Source organism: Apus apus, chromosome 4 (assembly GCF_020740795.1).
Source record: "Apus apus isolate bApuApu2 chromosome 4, bApuApu2.pri.cur, whole genome shotgun sequence".
In the NCBI taxonomy this organism is placed as follows: domain Eukaryota; kingdom Metazoa; phylum Chordata; class Aves; order Apodiformes; family Apodidae; genus Apus; species Apus apus.
The window spans coordinates 55,343,384-55,360,393 of record NC_067285.1 but is presented as its reverse complement, the minus strand read 5'-3'; the positions used below and the strand labels follow the sequence as shown (position 1 = coordinate 55,360,393).

Sequence of the window (17,010 nt, the reverse complement as noted above, 5' to 3'; positions counted from 1 at the left end):
CAGTTTTAAGAGGCTTTCAGATTTGCATGTTTTGTCCCCTGCATAACAATAACAGAAGAGTTAATTGTAAGTGGCGGATGCTTAGTTTATGAAGTACAAATATGTTTAGAATAACATGTGTGTAAGTGCCCAAGGTTAGATACTAATTCACTTAGGATTGAAAAAACCTTACTATATTATCTGGGTTTTTGAACTAAGTATGAAAATGCTTCAGTGTTTTGTTTCATCCAGTACTGTGATCTGTGGCTTATTAGGTCAAAATGATGTGATGTCCAACTAAATACTTTAGTCCTTCCTAATACAATAGTATAGGTGTTATGTTTCTAAATCAGTTGGTAACTTCTTTTAAAGACACATTGATTTTTCTCTCTTTCTCAGTGTGTGTCGCACTAAATGTCACATTGAATTTGTGACTCTGTAAAGCCATCTATACTGCAGAATTTGAAATGCCTAGGGGGTGTTTTTTCTTCCTGTGCTAATTTAAATCGAACAACTGACCCTTGCTACTTACCTGGGTTCCTTGGGAGCTTCAGCTTCACCCCTCCCCCATCCTTTTTTTTCTTTTGTTCTTAGAAAATTTGATCATTAAACAATTAGACTTAAGGCAGAAGAGCAAATGATATGTGGATAGTAATGAGGTCAGAAGCTCCCACATACAACCTGTTGAGTCTTCACAGAGGAGCTATGTCATGCTAAATTATCTGCATGTGCTGGTGAGCAATGTTCTGGCAAGGGTGAATGAGAGGCTGAGCATAAAGGAGATCTCTAACACAAGAAGCGATGGACACATTCATTCTGGTGAATCAGTGAGAACCATGTCTGCAGCCCCTGTTAAATCAAATTCTTGTTCAAGTTAGCAGCTGTGATAGCTACCTGCTAGATTGCAGAATCTGTGCTAAAAAAGGATTTCCCATTCCACTTTGATTCTGCCACCTAAGTTTAGCAATATGTTAATTGCTTTTGGAACCACTCTGTGGATAGACTTAGTGTACTGCATTGAATATGAAAGAACAGGGGGCTTGTTTCAAGAGGTGGATGGGGTGCATGGTTCTGTGACCATGAAAAGGAATGGGTATGTGGTGGTTTTACTTGTGTATGACATCAATATTTTCATGATCCTCCTTTTGAATCAGAGCTCCTAAAACCGTGTTTATGTTTTCCGAGTGCAGAGTTTCAGAGCGGGGAACCGGATCTTTACCTCGAAGCTCCATCAAAGCCAGACTGTGAATCTTGGGCTGTGGCACTAGGAGAGGCAAACTCGGAAGGTTTGCAGAATAAAATTCAACAGCTCCGGAGGTTGATCATGGAAATCAAAGAGGAGAGATCATCAGATGAAGCACAACAGTTTCTCCCTGCATCCCAAGCAGACCGTCTAGGAGAGCCACAGTTCACGAGTAAGTGCATGTACTCATTTTACTGAGTGGTGCAATAAAAATGGCCCACAAACTTCAGCAGTAGAGAGAGTGTCAGAAACCGGGTATGTAGTGCTTTTTACCTTGTTGATTGACAAACTGTAGTTGTAAAGGAAGTAAACTGTTTATTATCTTTCAAAATATAAGAGGCGATTATATTTATTTATGCAGATAACCTTCAGGGGAGCAAATGTGTGCTTACTGACTTTCTGACTTTTTCTCTGCATTCTGTTTTCTTCATAAGACTTGGAAGTTAGAAATATCAGTTAGGAATACTCTCTTTTTCATTTGTGTCCTATGTGAACATTTGGACTGCTGTTTAAAATATGGTCTGATAACTTTGATAAACGTTTAAAGCTTTAGTGATACTTAAATGAGTAGCACAGATTTTGTCTTTGTGATAAAAATACACTCTGGGGATCTGAAAGCACATAAACATATGTTGAGCTAGATTTGATGCGCTGGAGTCTGGGCCACACTGTACTTCTATGCATTGTCTTTCAGCTGCCCAGATATTTAATCAAGTCTGTATCCAGTAAATTCATAAAGTTGTTCCAGACCAATGTGCTGACTCTGCTAGTGGCAGAATTCAACTTGGAAACCTGCTATAAATCCATTAAAAACAAACCAAAAACCAAAACAACCCCCCAAAAAAAAACCAAACAACAAAACAAACCAAAAAACCTGCACTACCTAAAAACATTTTTTCCTGACCTGAAGGCCTTTCTAAGCTCTGCAGCTATTATTTTTCTTGCCCATACTTGAATTCTTAACTATAGTAATGAGAACAAGGTGAAACTAGACTTATTCGTCAATATCAGTTGGTGGAGCAAGAACAGATTTAAATTTTGGTGTTTTTTTTTTTTGTTTTGATTTTGTTTGGTTTTTTGTGTGTGGAGTTTGTCTATTCTTAATTTTTAACAAAAATCTTGTGTCCCAGTTCATATAGCAACTTGGTCCTTTCCTTCTAACTGAGTTATTCAATACTGTAAAATACTTAATATTGCTCACTGGAGACAAAACATAAATGTCAACAAGAAACAGTTTAATTTCTACGAGGTTGTTTGATACTGTAGTTGCCATCCATTGACTTCCTGCAGAGAGTGAACAACTGTTAGTTAACTATCCTTCCAGTGTTTCTCTTATTGCAATTCTGTGGTTCACTCCTTTATCCTAGTGCAATTAGAAAATACTGTCCTTTGCAGTAAAAGATGCACTAGAACATAATTCCACACTGGTAAAAATTAAAACGTTCTCGTTGTCTTTGGTGTATGAGAAAAGGGATTCATGTGCCGTTTTTTAACACAAGTTTTTGTTGCTTTACAATTTATATGTAGGTCGGTAGCATGGTGATATATTTTACTATATTAATCTAATTTGCATACTCTCATGAAACATGTTTTTTGTTTCTATTTTTAATGTGATGACATATGTACTTAAAAATTAGTTTTTAAATGTAATATTTTTCCAACAGATATATATTTAGATGTTGTTGAAAATCTTACCAGTGCCCATCCATGAAAGACAGTTGATTTTTTTTTTTTTTTTTTTTTTTTTCCCCTTAGCATCTTTGTCCAGCAACAGAAAGTTTCTTTTAAGAAGAAAGGTCTTTTTCAAAAGTAGTCTGGTTGTTTGGGGCTTATTTATTTTTCTTCCTTTTTTGTTTTGTTTTGTTTTTTTTAGCAAGTATTTCATGCAAAGGTCTCTTTTGCTATGAGTCTGTAACATAAAATGTTATTTTGACAATAGCAGGTGTTTAGAGGTATAAATTAGGCATGTGAAAGTTTTGTTATGCTGTAAAAAGCTAGAAATTAAAATAAAATTATTTCTAATTTCTTTTTTTCTTAACCTTAAAAGGCATTCAGAGAATTGCAAATGAGCCAAAGCTGGAGTTCAGTCTTGGTAAGATACAGTTCTGACTTATCAAAATTGATGGCCTATGTGGGTGAAGAGTGTTTATATACATACATATACATATGTGAAGTTACATAATGTAATGTGTTACCTGTTTTAAAAAAAAAAATATAACCCTGCTTTCTTTAGGTAGGACACCTGCCTGTATGTATTTTGAAACACTGACTTTAGGTTATTAGTTGGTTTTAATGGTGGAAGATTATTGAGTCCTTTGTGCTGCTTTAACAAATTGAAAATCTGCTCAATAGCTTTGTGAATGTTGTTTGTGAAATGTTACTTATTGGGGGTGAGATATTTATGATGGAATGTTAACAAAAAAACTTTATTCTGATAAAAGTACTGTCCCTTTGGAACAAACTTTTATTTTAAATTGTTGATTTATTTTTTTTAGAGAAGAGTCAATATAAATATTTACCTGATTTTCTCTTTTTAATACTCAGAATAAGTACTTACTATATAAGAATTATACATTAGTGTAATATATATAAGAGCACTTTGTTCCAGGAGGTATTCTGTCAGCTCAAGCCTCCTTCTCTGTTCAGAGGTGTACAGCATGATTAAGATTGCTTAGACTGAAGTCAAACAAGCTGATTGAATCATCGTGTATTTGTAATACAAGATGAAATGCACAAAATTTTCAGTCCAAATTGCTATTTAGAAAGAAAAATTGACAACTTATCGTTGGTCTTCCAGTGCAAAAAACTCTGAAGCATTCAAAATAGTATGTGAAATAATTCTTTGCTGTAGAATCACTAAACCATAATTTTGTATCTGAAATCAGAATAATAGCTAGATTTCATTGATTAATGGTTGGACTCAATGATCTTAAGGGTCTTTTCTAACCTAAATAGTTCTGCAGTTATTCCCAGCTCCTATATATGAAAAGTAACACAGTTGCAAATAATGTATATTTTGAAATACCTGATGCTATATGCTGCATACATTCTGAAATTACTAATATTTGTCCAACTTGCTATGATTTTTGCATTCATATAACCTGCTAACATGCACCTCTTTTTATATAGCTGTACACTGGGAAACTTTTTCTCAGTGCTATTCAGTATCTGTTATATTTACTCTGATAGAAAAAACTTTAAAACATCTGTTGCAAAAGTGTGTTTATGTGAGAGAGGAGGGAAACAGAAACATTCATAAGCAGGGCATTAAAAATCAATCAAACTCCACTATCTGAAGAATTTAAATTAACCGCAAAGAAATATCTGTCCAAAACTCCCCAACACAGCAAACAAGATGGCATCAGTGACATGCCTGCAGGTGCCCACACTGCTCATTCCATCATGGTAGCCTGTTTCCTGGCCTGTCCTTTCAACTGGGTTACACTTGGCCTGTGCACTGCCAAGATGATGCCAATTTAAAAGCTGATAGCCTAGGGCTGTGCCCTTTGGGGCAGATGCAGTTCTGTCTAATACAATAATTTTTAGATTTCCTTAACTGTATCTGGGTAGCTTTACCTGTATGCTTTTAAAAAACTAGATAGTTTTACTAGACAGTATGAAAACTTTGTCAAGTAGGTTTTTTTATTTTTCTGCAGGGATTATTTCTGCTGAAGTTGTTAAATGTTGACATGAAGGAAAGGTCTGCTTCTCATTTGGGAAAATTATCATGCTGTGATAATTGTTAAGAGCAATTCTGACTTTTCTGTACTGTTCCATACACCTTTTATAGGTTATGTGACTGTAGTGTTTGGGCATGGCTAGTAATTGCTGTGCTCCAGCAATAACAAACTCCCAGAACAACCCTGATGTGGTGTAGGAGAGGGAGGAATGTGCTACAGGCAGTGACTGCAAAATAAATGAGCCATACTTCAGTAGAAGTTGCTTTCAGTGATAAATGTGCCCCAGCAGGCAGAAGTGTAAAAGCAATGTAAAGCCATTTTCAGACTTGTTTGGGCTTGTGCTGAACAGAGCTCTCTTCACTCATGGTGTCAGTATTTTTGTTTTGCATTTGGTTGTTTCTAGTAGGAATTTATGTTCTGCAGTTTGTTCTGCAGCGTTATTGATTGGGCCATTGCAGCTCTGTGAGTGATCTTACATGTTGCCTTCTGCTGCTCCTCAGGTAAATACGAGCAGCAGTGGAAGCCTCTTGTCTTTGACTGGTATTCCTGGCCAGTGTCATAAGTCAGGGATATTTGGCAGTGTAGGCAACTGTGTAAAGCTGTTTCTTAGTGTCTTGATGCTAAATTAATACTAAAAACTTAAGCTTCACAGATTTGTATTAGGGGAGTCTACCTTCAGTGACTGAGTGGTCCATGGAAGACTTCAATTTTATTTTAAGTTATCTTTCTCACTGGAATATCAACACACCCATGGCAGCACTTCCTAGCTTCAGCCACCTCACTCACTACTGCTGTGCTACTTGTGTGTGTACAAATATACGTGCATGCAGCAGTCACTTTTTGCTGATAAGTGGGACAGGGACAGTTCAGCTGGCAAGGATGCATGTGTTGCTTGGCCCAACCAGCCAGTTAAAATACCTCTCACAAGGGCAGCCAGTCAGGATGTCTTCTGTGCTGTTCACCCGGTTATTGATAGGCTGGAAGGGACACTCACTCTAGCAGCCTGACCCTTCCATCTGGGAAACATACACTGCCTTGCTGTGCCAGCTGAGCCACAGAGCTTCCCCTTGGCTGCTGTAGGCCAAGGGCACTGGCTGGCTGATGATGCCTTTTCAAGGGTTGGTTTATGTCAAATTAAAGACTTGGCATTAACTTTAGCTAACCTAGGGCTTCCAGGACTTCTCTGTGAGGCGAACCAAAGCCTGGTAAACAGGGATGAGAGACTTGCCTCAAGCGAACACGCTACTGAGTTCTGTGCCTAACTTCAGTAACCAAATCTTAGGGCTCTGTGCTGATGTCTCAATTTGATTAGACTGGTCCTTGGCATTTAGAATTTGGAAGGCAAATCTAACAGCTAGCCCTGAAAGAATCTCTTACCTGTAATTTTGTTCATATGCATTATATAAGGAATATGCTATTAGTTAAGTAGCATATATATGTATGCAAGTAGACATTTGCTTATATCAGTTAATATCTACATTTTTTAACTATTTAAAAAAAAATTGTCAGTTATCACCTAAATGTAGTTTGTAACTCTTCTGTCAGTAGTTCATAAATTTAAAAAATAGCATTCAGAAATGTAACTCTAGCAACTAAAACAGAAGACCACTTTTTAAGAATATTTTAAGTTCATAAAAGTTTTATTTAGGGACAGTAAAGCGAAATACTGCTTTTCAACATGGGAATTTTGATAACTAGATTTGGAAATAAAGTTATTAAAAATACTTGCTAGGGGCTGGTATTCTGTTGTGCTAGCAAACTTGCTACATTCAATATCCATAACACTCTGGAAAGTTTTCTCTCTATAAAATGTGCAAAATATTGCCAAATTCTTATTTTATTTCAAAGTTCAGTTAAGGTTTTTTTTTGTGTGTGTGTTGTTTTTTTTTGATTGGTTTGTTTTGGCTGAGGTTAAAGCAAATAATAAAACTCTTCTGAATTACAACTTTCCATTGCAATACCTTAATAGTTTCCAGGAGAGAACCTGAGCTTTTAATATTCCTTATTTTGCAGTCAGAACTTGCTTTAGACAAAGATTTTTGATTTTCATATGCCTGAGGACTCTTTGGAAGTATGGCTGTTTTTTGAACCTTGTAACTGTTAGGAAGTTTAACATTTCAAACTTTATCTTGATTGGCTTTTCAAGTCATTCTGTTCAGTATGTTGTGGCACATGTAGATAGGAAGAAGATAGCAAAAGGAATAAAACCAGATCCTGAGCCTAAATAACAAACCAATCTAAGAAACAAGTGAAGATAAGGAGCTTTCCCATGACTTGGAAGTGCACAGGGTCAGTTCTTTTATGGGTGTCTATTTTGGAGTCAGTGTTCTTGGCTGCGGCTTTAAAATATCCCAGCCATTGAGTCCCAGCTCTGACTAAATATGTTGTAGGTTCCTGACTTCACATTGATTTCAGTGTTGCTACTTTGTGATGTGTGAACTAATCTGAAGTATTAGATAATAGTTACAGGAAATCAATTATATTATGCATATTGGTGAATACTATTGAGAAGCTGTTAAAAGTCTTGCATGTCTGAAACTGCATTTACTTTGTGGTGCACAAGAGAACTCATTAATGAGAAAAATGAGGGAGCAGGTGAGAAGGGACAGCTGGTAGTTAAAGTGCTCAAACGTGAACTCTGTAACAAATCTGATGTTAATATGGAGAAATGTATTTGAAAAATAATCTAAGAGGAAAGTTTGTTCCTTCAATAAGCAGTAGAATTAATTTAGACACATTTTGGTGTTTTTGAATGTGTCTAATGGATTAGACCTGTGAAGAGGGAGTAAAGGGTAGAGCAGCTTTAAGTGTAGTATAGTCTAAATAACTGTATAAAAAGAATGCCTCTGTGCATGGCATATTTGGGAACTCATTTTATTGAGAGCACCTGTGGAGCATCCCTAAAAGCTTTCTGCTTCATGGGAAATACATTAGGGCAATGAAGTTTGATGGCTTGTCCTACTGTTCATTTAACCTCCTGCGTACTTTCCAAAGTATAGAGTAATATCAGTCTCATGGTTATGTCCTTTATAGAATCTCATTAAATAGCACACAATTTATATAAACCTTCAACAAGTAGTAGAAAGAAGTAAAAATTAAAATGTTTACAGTATTTATTTTCATTTTACCGAATAGTAGGTCAATACAAGAGCTCTCTACATGTAAATGCAGATGTTTTTATTCTTCACAGTAATATTTTTTCCAGAGTAATATTGTGATGGCACCTCTTGGAAAGGGTCTCAAAGCAGATTTAACTCTACATACTAAACATAAATAGTACATCGATGCTGCTCAAATACAATGACTTTGTGATTTTTCCAATTCTGAAACATAATCTGGAGCTTTTTCAGCAGCAGCTGTTCCTGGAAGAGTGATAAGCTGAAATATTATTTTTATCTGTACCACAAACTTGGAGCAAGAGTCCTAACCCTAGCAGAATTTTCCCATTTCACTTGGTTATCCTCTGTTTTATCACATATGAGTTGGTGACTAACTGATACTTTGTTGTATTAGCCAGATTAAAAAAAAAAAGTCATAATCACATTTTTTAGTAAATATAAGAAAAAAGTGACAACTTTATCTGCGTCAAACTGTGTCATTTAATGCTGAAGGGTGTTTACCCCTCAAAAAAAGTTAAATGTCGGTCATGTTTAGAATAATGTTAGCAAATACACAAAAATGAAGGGTGGATTTGTGCTTTTTTTAATTTTAATTTTACATTTCATCCGTTTTTGTTTAAACAGTTCGCTGAATTTTACATGATTTTTTTCTGGTTCCAAATTTGATCTTCTGCCAAACTAACAAGTCAGGTTTGGGGTTTTTTTTCCTAGTTTTACTCAGGTATTATAGATGCTGCTTCTTCCCAACAACAAAAAATAGATAAAAGGCAAGTTAAATTGGACAAAAGAAACTAAGGAAGTAGAAAAGGCATCATATGATTGGAAAGAATGCTCTTTTTTCTTCCAGGAACTACTTATTGGACTTCTGCCTGTTTTGAGACTTCTGCACTGCAGCATAAGATGCTGTAAAAGCATTTAATTCTTAGCCAGTCAACAGTGTTGCTAGGCTGAACTTGTTTTTGATAGAAAGGACCCTCTCAAAGTGATAGCAATTTTAAGCCCAGTCTAGTAGACTGTGCTGTCGTGTTTTGAGTGGTTTTGACTTGAGACTTGTGTTTTTCAACTAAGTCTTGGTGGAGTTTCCTTTTTCCTCCACCTTATGCAGGTGAACTTGATCTACCTTTCAGTCTGTTTCAGTGCAGCTAAGGCAACAAGTGAATTCTAGAAACGTTCTAAGGTAGTGAATGCCCATCACCTTCCATGTTATGCTGTCATCTCGGTTGTCAGCATTTGGTGATGGAACAGGATAACACATGGAACAGATTGATAAGTGTGATCACCTAGTGTTGAGTGATGTTGACCTAGGGACCCCTGAGGAGAGTAAACTACTTCTTACTGTGCTTCTGCATTCTGTGGTGCTCATAGTAAGCTTTCTTGATTATATACAGACATTATGTGAACACTACTGAAAAGTTATTTAAGGGTGGATTTGCCAAGACCCCACATCCTTCTTTATGCACCTTTCTTTACACAGTATTTTCTGTGCTCTTGAGAAAGCTTTTGGGTTTCTTTTGTAGCCCTTGTCAAACTGAAAGTAACTGGGTTATTTATAGGCAGCATTCTGAAGCTCTGCTCCTTCACCATTGGTGCAGCTCTTCAGAAATAAAGCATCTCTCCTGAATTTTGCATGCTGCACACTTTGTCAGACTGTGTTTCATTGTTATTGCTAAAACTAGCCGGATATTACCATAATGGCTTGGTAACTTCAGGCCATTAAGTAGTCATAAAGCTGCTACTGAAGTAACTAAAAACACAAAGGGTGTGTATTTGTGCTTTCTCCCTTTAAAATCTTGCCTCCTGTTTGTCTTGTGTGACTCTTCTGTTATGAGCATAATCAGTCTCCTCCTTGTCCCATGGAAGGTTGACCCATTCCATTTGACAGGGTCAGCCTGCATTCTCTATTTGTCTTTCCAATTTCATTAATTGTTTTCCACCTCACTTTATGTATAATGTATTATACCACTGTGGTTTGTTTACCTACAACGTTCACTACGTGAAACCCTCTTTTAAGAATGTGTTACGTATACAGGGAAAACATTTTGAAAAATAGAAATCCAGAAAATTGTGGTATAGGAACCACCAAAAGGCTCAAAACCAGAGTAGTTTCAAAAACTCACATCTTTTTTTTTTTTTTTTTTTCCCAGATATGTTACGTTTGAATCCTAGAGACTTAGGTCAGATTTTCAAAACTGTATCTCTAGGCACTACCATAATTTCAAAAATCTGTCAGTCCTTTTAGAGTAGGGATTGACTTAGTTTGCATTGCATCTGGAGAATCAGCATGCTGTCATAAACCTTAACTATTAATCTGTACTAATTGTATCACTGAACATGCAACGACTCAAGAATCCCCAGTAATGAAATTTTGGAAGATGTTCAGTTACTGTTCTACCTGCTTCTGGCACATTGAGAGAATCTGAAACATTCACTGTTTGATTCAATACGCTCTAGAGATAAGATCTATTTCTTTGTAGAATAGCTATATATCCATATATAGAGTTATATAGATATCTATTCTATGTATGTAGTACATATATGTATATGAAAATTTATTTCTTTTATTGAGTATAGCATTACTCTTTTTTTTAAACTGAGTTGTCTACTTAGTTTCTGTGTCAGTAAGAAAAAATTCTTTATAGAAGTAGTAACAAATACTTTCAACTTGTTGGCATGCATTGCTACTTAATGATATTCATGAAACAGCTATAATTTGCAGAAATTCAATTTCTGTGTAGGTTATAGAGATTCAAATTCTACATTACATCATACAGTTAGTCACTGCATTGGGCTCATTAAACACAGGGACATTTATTTGCTCGGAGGTGGATCAGAGCACATGATGAACCAGCATGATCGTTAGGGATCAAGTGATATAACTGAGTTCTCTACTCCAGTATGACAAGTAAAGAGATCTTCTGATGTACTGATGCAAATAGAAAGTTGATTGAGGATGTTTTGGTGAATCACTATTAGTAAACCCAGGTGCAAAATGGGTTTTAGGCAGTTTTTTTTCTATTCTGTTCTCTTAAATGTAAGTATCTTCTGTTTCTGGAAGCTTCTGCTTTTAAGAAAATGTTTTGAACTATCAGGAGACAGTGGATGACAACCTTGTAAATACAAACATCTATAAATCAGGGTTGTGACTAAGGGAAACATTATAATCCAGTAGAATTAAGATTTTCACAGTGACTCTCACATGTTTTGAAATATGCTTATCTGGAATTTGGAATATCTATGGCTAATCTGTCTAAAGAGGAGTTTGTAGATATCTGAATTTCGAAAGCTGTTTAACAGTTGAAAACATTTTTATTATCTTGGTTCTCAAGGGATGCAGCTGATAATAGGATGAAATTTTATACAAATTGTACAAATAGAATTGTAGAAATTCTGAAATCTTGCCAGAGTTAGCAAACTGCTGCATTTACAAGGCCAAGGAGAATGGAGGAGGGACCTTTCTTTTCCGTATCTTAAATAAAACCAGTAGGCTTCCCAGTAAAACCAATTTATTCTTGATATTGAAAAGGATGCTTTTGTGTCTACTTCACATTTTTCTTGTAAACTTTGTAAATACTCTCATGTTTGCAAAATTCCTTCTCTTAAGAATTGCAAAGGGCTAAGGTTGTGTCTATGCTGAAAACTACTATTTTTTCGTGAGGTTGAGTGCTAGTTCAGTGCCTAAGTGAGGCTGGGTACTTGAAGCAGATCAATTGCAACAGCTCAGTCTTGGCATGGGTTTCTCTACCTCATTCCTTACTGATAAGGGTACTCATGCTGCTTTGCTTGAACTAATTCTAGTTTCTGAGGAAACATATTCAAAGCCATCAGAAACCTTTGTGATAACTTGTAAGGCTTATTGAATGTTACATAGGATAAGGGCTCCAGAATTACAGAAGAATTTACAGATGTTGGTAGAGATTTAAAGCAGTTCTGTCAAAACTATTAATTTCTGATACAGGTACTAAAAAAACCCACAAACAAACAACTCAGTAGGTACCTTGATTTGTCCTTTATTTTTATAAGCATAATGCTTGGCTTCTGAAGTATGAAGTTTTCTGGTGAATATGACACAACCTTTTAAATTATCCTGATGAAACTGAAAACTTGTGTTTCCAGGGTATTTTTAAGCTAGTTCATAAGAATGTGGGATTGAAGTTCATTATGCTAGAGAGAAGTTATTTTTGGCACATGCTGCTGCTCTTTTTTCTCATTATTTTTCTTTTCCTGCTTTTTCCCCAAAATACACCTCCTACTGTGCATGCTTTCTCTGAACTGTCCTGCCAAGCTATGTACTCGTTCCAGTTCATTTCTGAACCTCATTTGCTCAAATGACTCTCTTCAGATGCCCTAGCATGCCTACCGTGTAGGTCTCTCAGATTTCATAGTATGATGCTTGGTTTGGGGTGGTGTTTGTACATGTGTTTAGCCTATTACAGGTTTAGTCTTGAGGGTGCCAGAGGGGTGGAATAGAGCGAGCAGGAGAGGTATGTGCGTTCAGTGGCTGAGGTGGGAAGGGGAGAACAGCAGCTTACCTGGCAGTTCTTTGCTATGGAAGGAGTTTTAATGGGCAGCATCTTCCTAGACAAGACTGGCAGTGAGCCCACTCTGCCACTGCATGACCAACATGACCACAGGTGTACAGGTCACATAATGAATGAGCATTATTTCTAATGCAGACATTTTTACACAAAGAGGAGCAAGCCAAATAAGGATGAGTTACTCCTTCTTATAGAAAGCTGTGTCAGACTTTCTTACCAACAATAGAGATTTGGATGGCAGTCCTGGCACAGCTGCCTACTTCCAACCTTTCCCTACCTTCCAGGAAGCTGACATTTTAACTATTCAGGATGTAATTGTGGGTTTTTTTTAATTCCTTAACCATGCTGTTGTTAGGGAGGCTCAGAAGGCATACAGCGCCTGCAGGATGTTTTCAGCAGTAGATGTTAAGACTATCCACAGCTTCATTGCTAAGAATAAACTACATTTTCATAAATCCTTTAAAACTGCACTGCTTTTCCTGGTAGAAGAGCTTGTTTTCATCCAACTGCAATGTCTGGTAGCATTAAAATTTAAAACTTCATTTCTCATTAAAAAATAAATTGTATATACCACTAAGTTTGCTTAAGAGACATTTTTCGGTATTCCTGGTTCTGTGCCTCAGTGGCTGAAATCTTATTTTTCTCTACTGTTGCCCAATGCCCAGTATGGTTCTGGGATTTCTTCTAGGCAAGTACAGGAAATAGTTGTATTTTGGAGTTATTGGACAGAGTCAGTTGGGATGCCAGAAGTAACATTTACAATTAAGGGACTGGAGATTATTAAGGAACTAGAGCATTCCTCACATGAGGAGAGGCTGAGAGAGTTTGGACTGCTCAACCTGGAGAAGAGAAGGCTCATAAGGGATCTTATCCATGATAGTACCTTACTATCCATGACAGCAAGGTACCTGTTGCATTGATCCAGAAATTCTTCAGGGTCTCTAAATAATCCCTCATAATTATGCTGAAATTAGACTGTTTAAAATTGTTGCCATCTATGTGGACTTCAGCAGTTTTAGGAAGCTTCCACTCCTGCGTTGTTATTAAATCCCTTATGGTGTGTTTAGTGTGCCTCACATACGGATGTTACAGCATTCTGAATTGCCTCTCTTTTGGGCAAAGAATGAGCTAGGACTGAGGAGAGTTGAGCAGATGTGGAATTCAAATTTTGTGAATGCTCTTGGACTGGGATTATATTTTTTTCTGCTCATGTTTTGGGTTTTTTTCTGTATGTTTGCATGCAAAGTTCTGTTTGTTTTGTGTTGTGTTTTTTTTTTCTTTTGTATTGTCACAGGGAAGACTTCCTAGTGGGAATGCTTGGCAAGTGCAAGCTTGAAGTTGAATATTTGCTTGATATGTATTTGCAGCAGTAATGTTGGTCAGAAATAAAATTTAAATGGACAGTTCTGCCCTGAGTTGAAACTCTTCCCTTTTTCCAGTGGGGTGGATCAGAGCTGTGGAATGACTGTGAACAGTGACCAGAATTCCATGATCGTTTAATGTAAAATAATATATGTAAAATATAGGTATTACCTTTCAAATTACCTTTGACCCCTCTATGCCAGCTGCCAGTAGTCTTCCTTGTTTTTAAATGGAATTGAGACTGCTTCAAGAGGTAGACCTTACTGTCTGCTGGTATGTTCTGTCTTGAGTGATAGTTGGCAACTTTTTGTGGTTTGTAGCTGCTATGTTAGAGGTGGGCAGAAGGAAGGACCTGTGCGTCTGCCCTGTGTCTGACCTCTTTCTGGTCCAGCGCTCCATTGAATGAAAAGGGGCACTGGCACCATTTCTCCTTCTGCCACCCTGCTGGGTCTGTTGTGAAGGAAATCAGCAGTGATGGTTTTGCAGAGTGTGGACTAGCAGCTGTGACCTGCCGCTGCCTGCCAGCCTGACACTGTCAAGATAGGTGTGTGGTTTGCAAATCCTGGTGGGGCCTGAGACGAGCTCGGAGCTGCTCAGCATTGTCAAAGCGGAGGCCATTGGGGCATGCCCAGAAGCCAACCTGCAGGCATGTTGGGACCTCTTACAGCTGAAAGCTTAAATACCTGGAGACTTTAAGTATGTCCAAAGCTAGGTAGCAGGTGTACAGAAGCTTAGTGTTCTGTTCAAAACCCACTCATGGACATCTGTGTCTTTTAGTGAGTTTATGCTTGATGTTTTACTGTCACTTGTTGCAGTCGGTCTTTTCTAACCTTTAGCTCAGTCTGTAAAACACTTCATGAAGAGCTATCTGGAGAATTCTTCACATCTCTTTCCTTATTTGTCTTTCTCCTTGAAGATTAAGTCACTTTATAATTCCAAAAGAGTCTAGATAATTTGGGAGACAAAAATCAATCAGATTATTTACAGATGACACTAGTTGTGTGGTTCATGCTTCATGTTATGCAGAAAGGTAATGGCTAAACAGATATGAAGTAATTGTTTTGTTAGCCCAACAAGATATTAAATTAAACATTTTTAAGTAATTCTAAGCATTGATAACTCTGGACTTTTTTGGTTCTAACGGTACTGCACTGCTTAAACATGAACATTTGCCATTCAAATGGTAGTTGTTAAATACATTGCTAAATATGCCTATAGAAATAATTGCAGTAATACTTTTCATGTTACAAAACATTTCCCAATTGACTTTTAAAAAATTCTCATATGTGGAAACAGAAGTTCCATAAAAAGCAAAGCATCTAATTAATAGAAGGCTGAAGTCATACTCCCCTTTTGAACACATTAGTTATAGATGTACTTATTTCTGGAACTTTTGAAATGCATGTCCTGCAGTGAGATTTGACTTGAAAATTAGCTATCTCTGAAGGCTCTGAAAAAAATGGAATTCTCATAAATGCAGCACACTAAATTCCCACACAACAGTGGATGCAGCATGACAAGCAGACTGACCTGAGGTGCTTGGAAGGGTTCTACTGTAAACAAAACAAAATGCTTAAGAATGCTTTTCTTAATAGTTTTTTCCCTCACCTCCTGTGGATAATGAACTTTTTAGTACAATTATGGACATTTTAATTCTTATGATTAACCATATTTTCAGGGTGTTTTTTTCCTGTTATGTGGAATATGAAACTGAAATGAAAGTGAACTAAATTTAAAAAATGCCTATCTTGTGAAAAATAGATCAAATGCTCAAAACAAGTTAAAGCTGACACTTTAATCTGAAATCCTGTTCCATTTAAGATAGATTTCTGAGGGACTGAATGAGTACAGAATTTAAATGGGATGAGTTAAGAAGAATTTGATGTTAGCATTCTTTGAAGACCAGAATTGTTCACACCTAAACAGCAGAGGATTGATGGCTGTAGGATTGTGAATGAACTGCTTTAAAAACTAAAATGGCCTATCACTGTGTTAAACTTTGAAATCTGAACCTGCTGCCATTGAGATAAAAAGCAGCAAATACCTAGGTTATTCCAGATATAAATCTCAAATCTGCCAAGGAGTCTCTCTAAAGACACTAATGAAGGATTGTGGGTTTTTTTTCCTCTGCTTTTAATCCTTAACTAATTATTACTTCGTGCAAAGGAGTTGAAATAATTTTAAACTGTTTCTCTGGGAAGAAGTCAGCTATGTTTTTACAGATGTCAACACATAAAAACCAAGGCAGTTTCAAACATAGTATTGTAATGTGTAAACAGCAGTTTTTCACCTTTGAAGAAACACCTGCTGGAAATTACTGTTTATGGTATATGGATCCAACTTTCTGGTTTAGCATGCAGTTTACTCTGGAGAAATCATTACTATCTCCTCCTTTTAGATCTGTCTCAAAATAACACCTGCAGACCTTCTGTAAATCTGTGAGTTTACAATTTAGAGTAATAATTATGGGCAAGTATCTTTGAGGGGATGTGCTCCTCAGATGAGTGTTGATTTTGAAGAAACTGAAAATACAAGCATAAATGCTGCGTTAACAATGTTACTTTAATATGACATCGAAGTGTCACGGCAGCTTCAATCAGAGTGATATTTGTTACCCTTTAGGTTTTTAAAGGCTGTCTCTATCAACAGAGTTCTTGTGGTTGAGACGTGCATTTTGGAGAAGTTTAGAAGTAAAGGTTATTTCTTCAGGATAAAAACAAGTCCAAAGTAAACGAATCCTAAGTGCTCATGGGAGGTGGTTTCCTTGAAAATTGTCCTCTGGCACAACTCTTGACCTGTGAGCTCTTACTATTTCTGGACTCTATCATTTATGTGAAAAGATACAAAAATATTTAATATTTAATTCCTTATGAAGTGGTTATACTTTGCTATCTTATGCTGTTACAAGCTGTTAGTCTAATTTATTTGTCAAAAAGGCTGTTTTGAAATTCATTGAGGAATAAAGCATTGTCTCTTACTTGGATCTCTAGTTTAGGTATTAATCCAGAATTGCCATCCTTTCAGACAAGCCTTACTTACATCAGAACACCTTCTACAGCTTGCATGCAGATTACTTGGCATTTATCATGCAT

The 17,010-nt window shown here is 36.6% G+C and overlaps 1 protein-coding gene across 3 annotated transcripts in view; it reads left to right on the top strand.

Annotated features, from left to right (window-relative positions):
* Positions 1-17,010, top strand: part of INPP4B (inositol polyphosphate-4-phosphatase type II B) — a 346,588-nt gene that overhangs the window by 121,187 nt on the left and 208,391 nt on the right. For all 3 annotated transcript variants that reach the window (XM_051617089.1, XM_051617087.1, XM_051617090.1), the window contains 2 exons: positions 1,170-1,394; positions 3,270-3,314. In XM_051617089.1, coding sequence (XP_051473049.1) covers positions 1,170-1,394; positions 3,270-3,314 — 270 coding nt within the window. The remainder of the gene's footprint in view (positions 1-1,169; positions 1,395-3,269; positions 3,315-17,010) is intronic.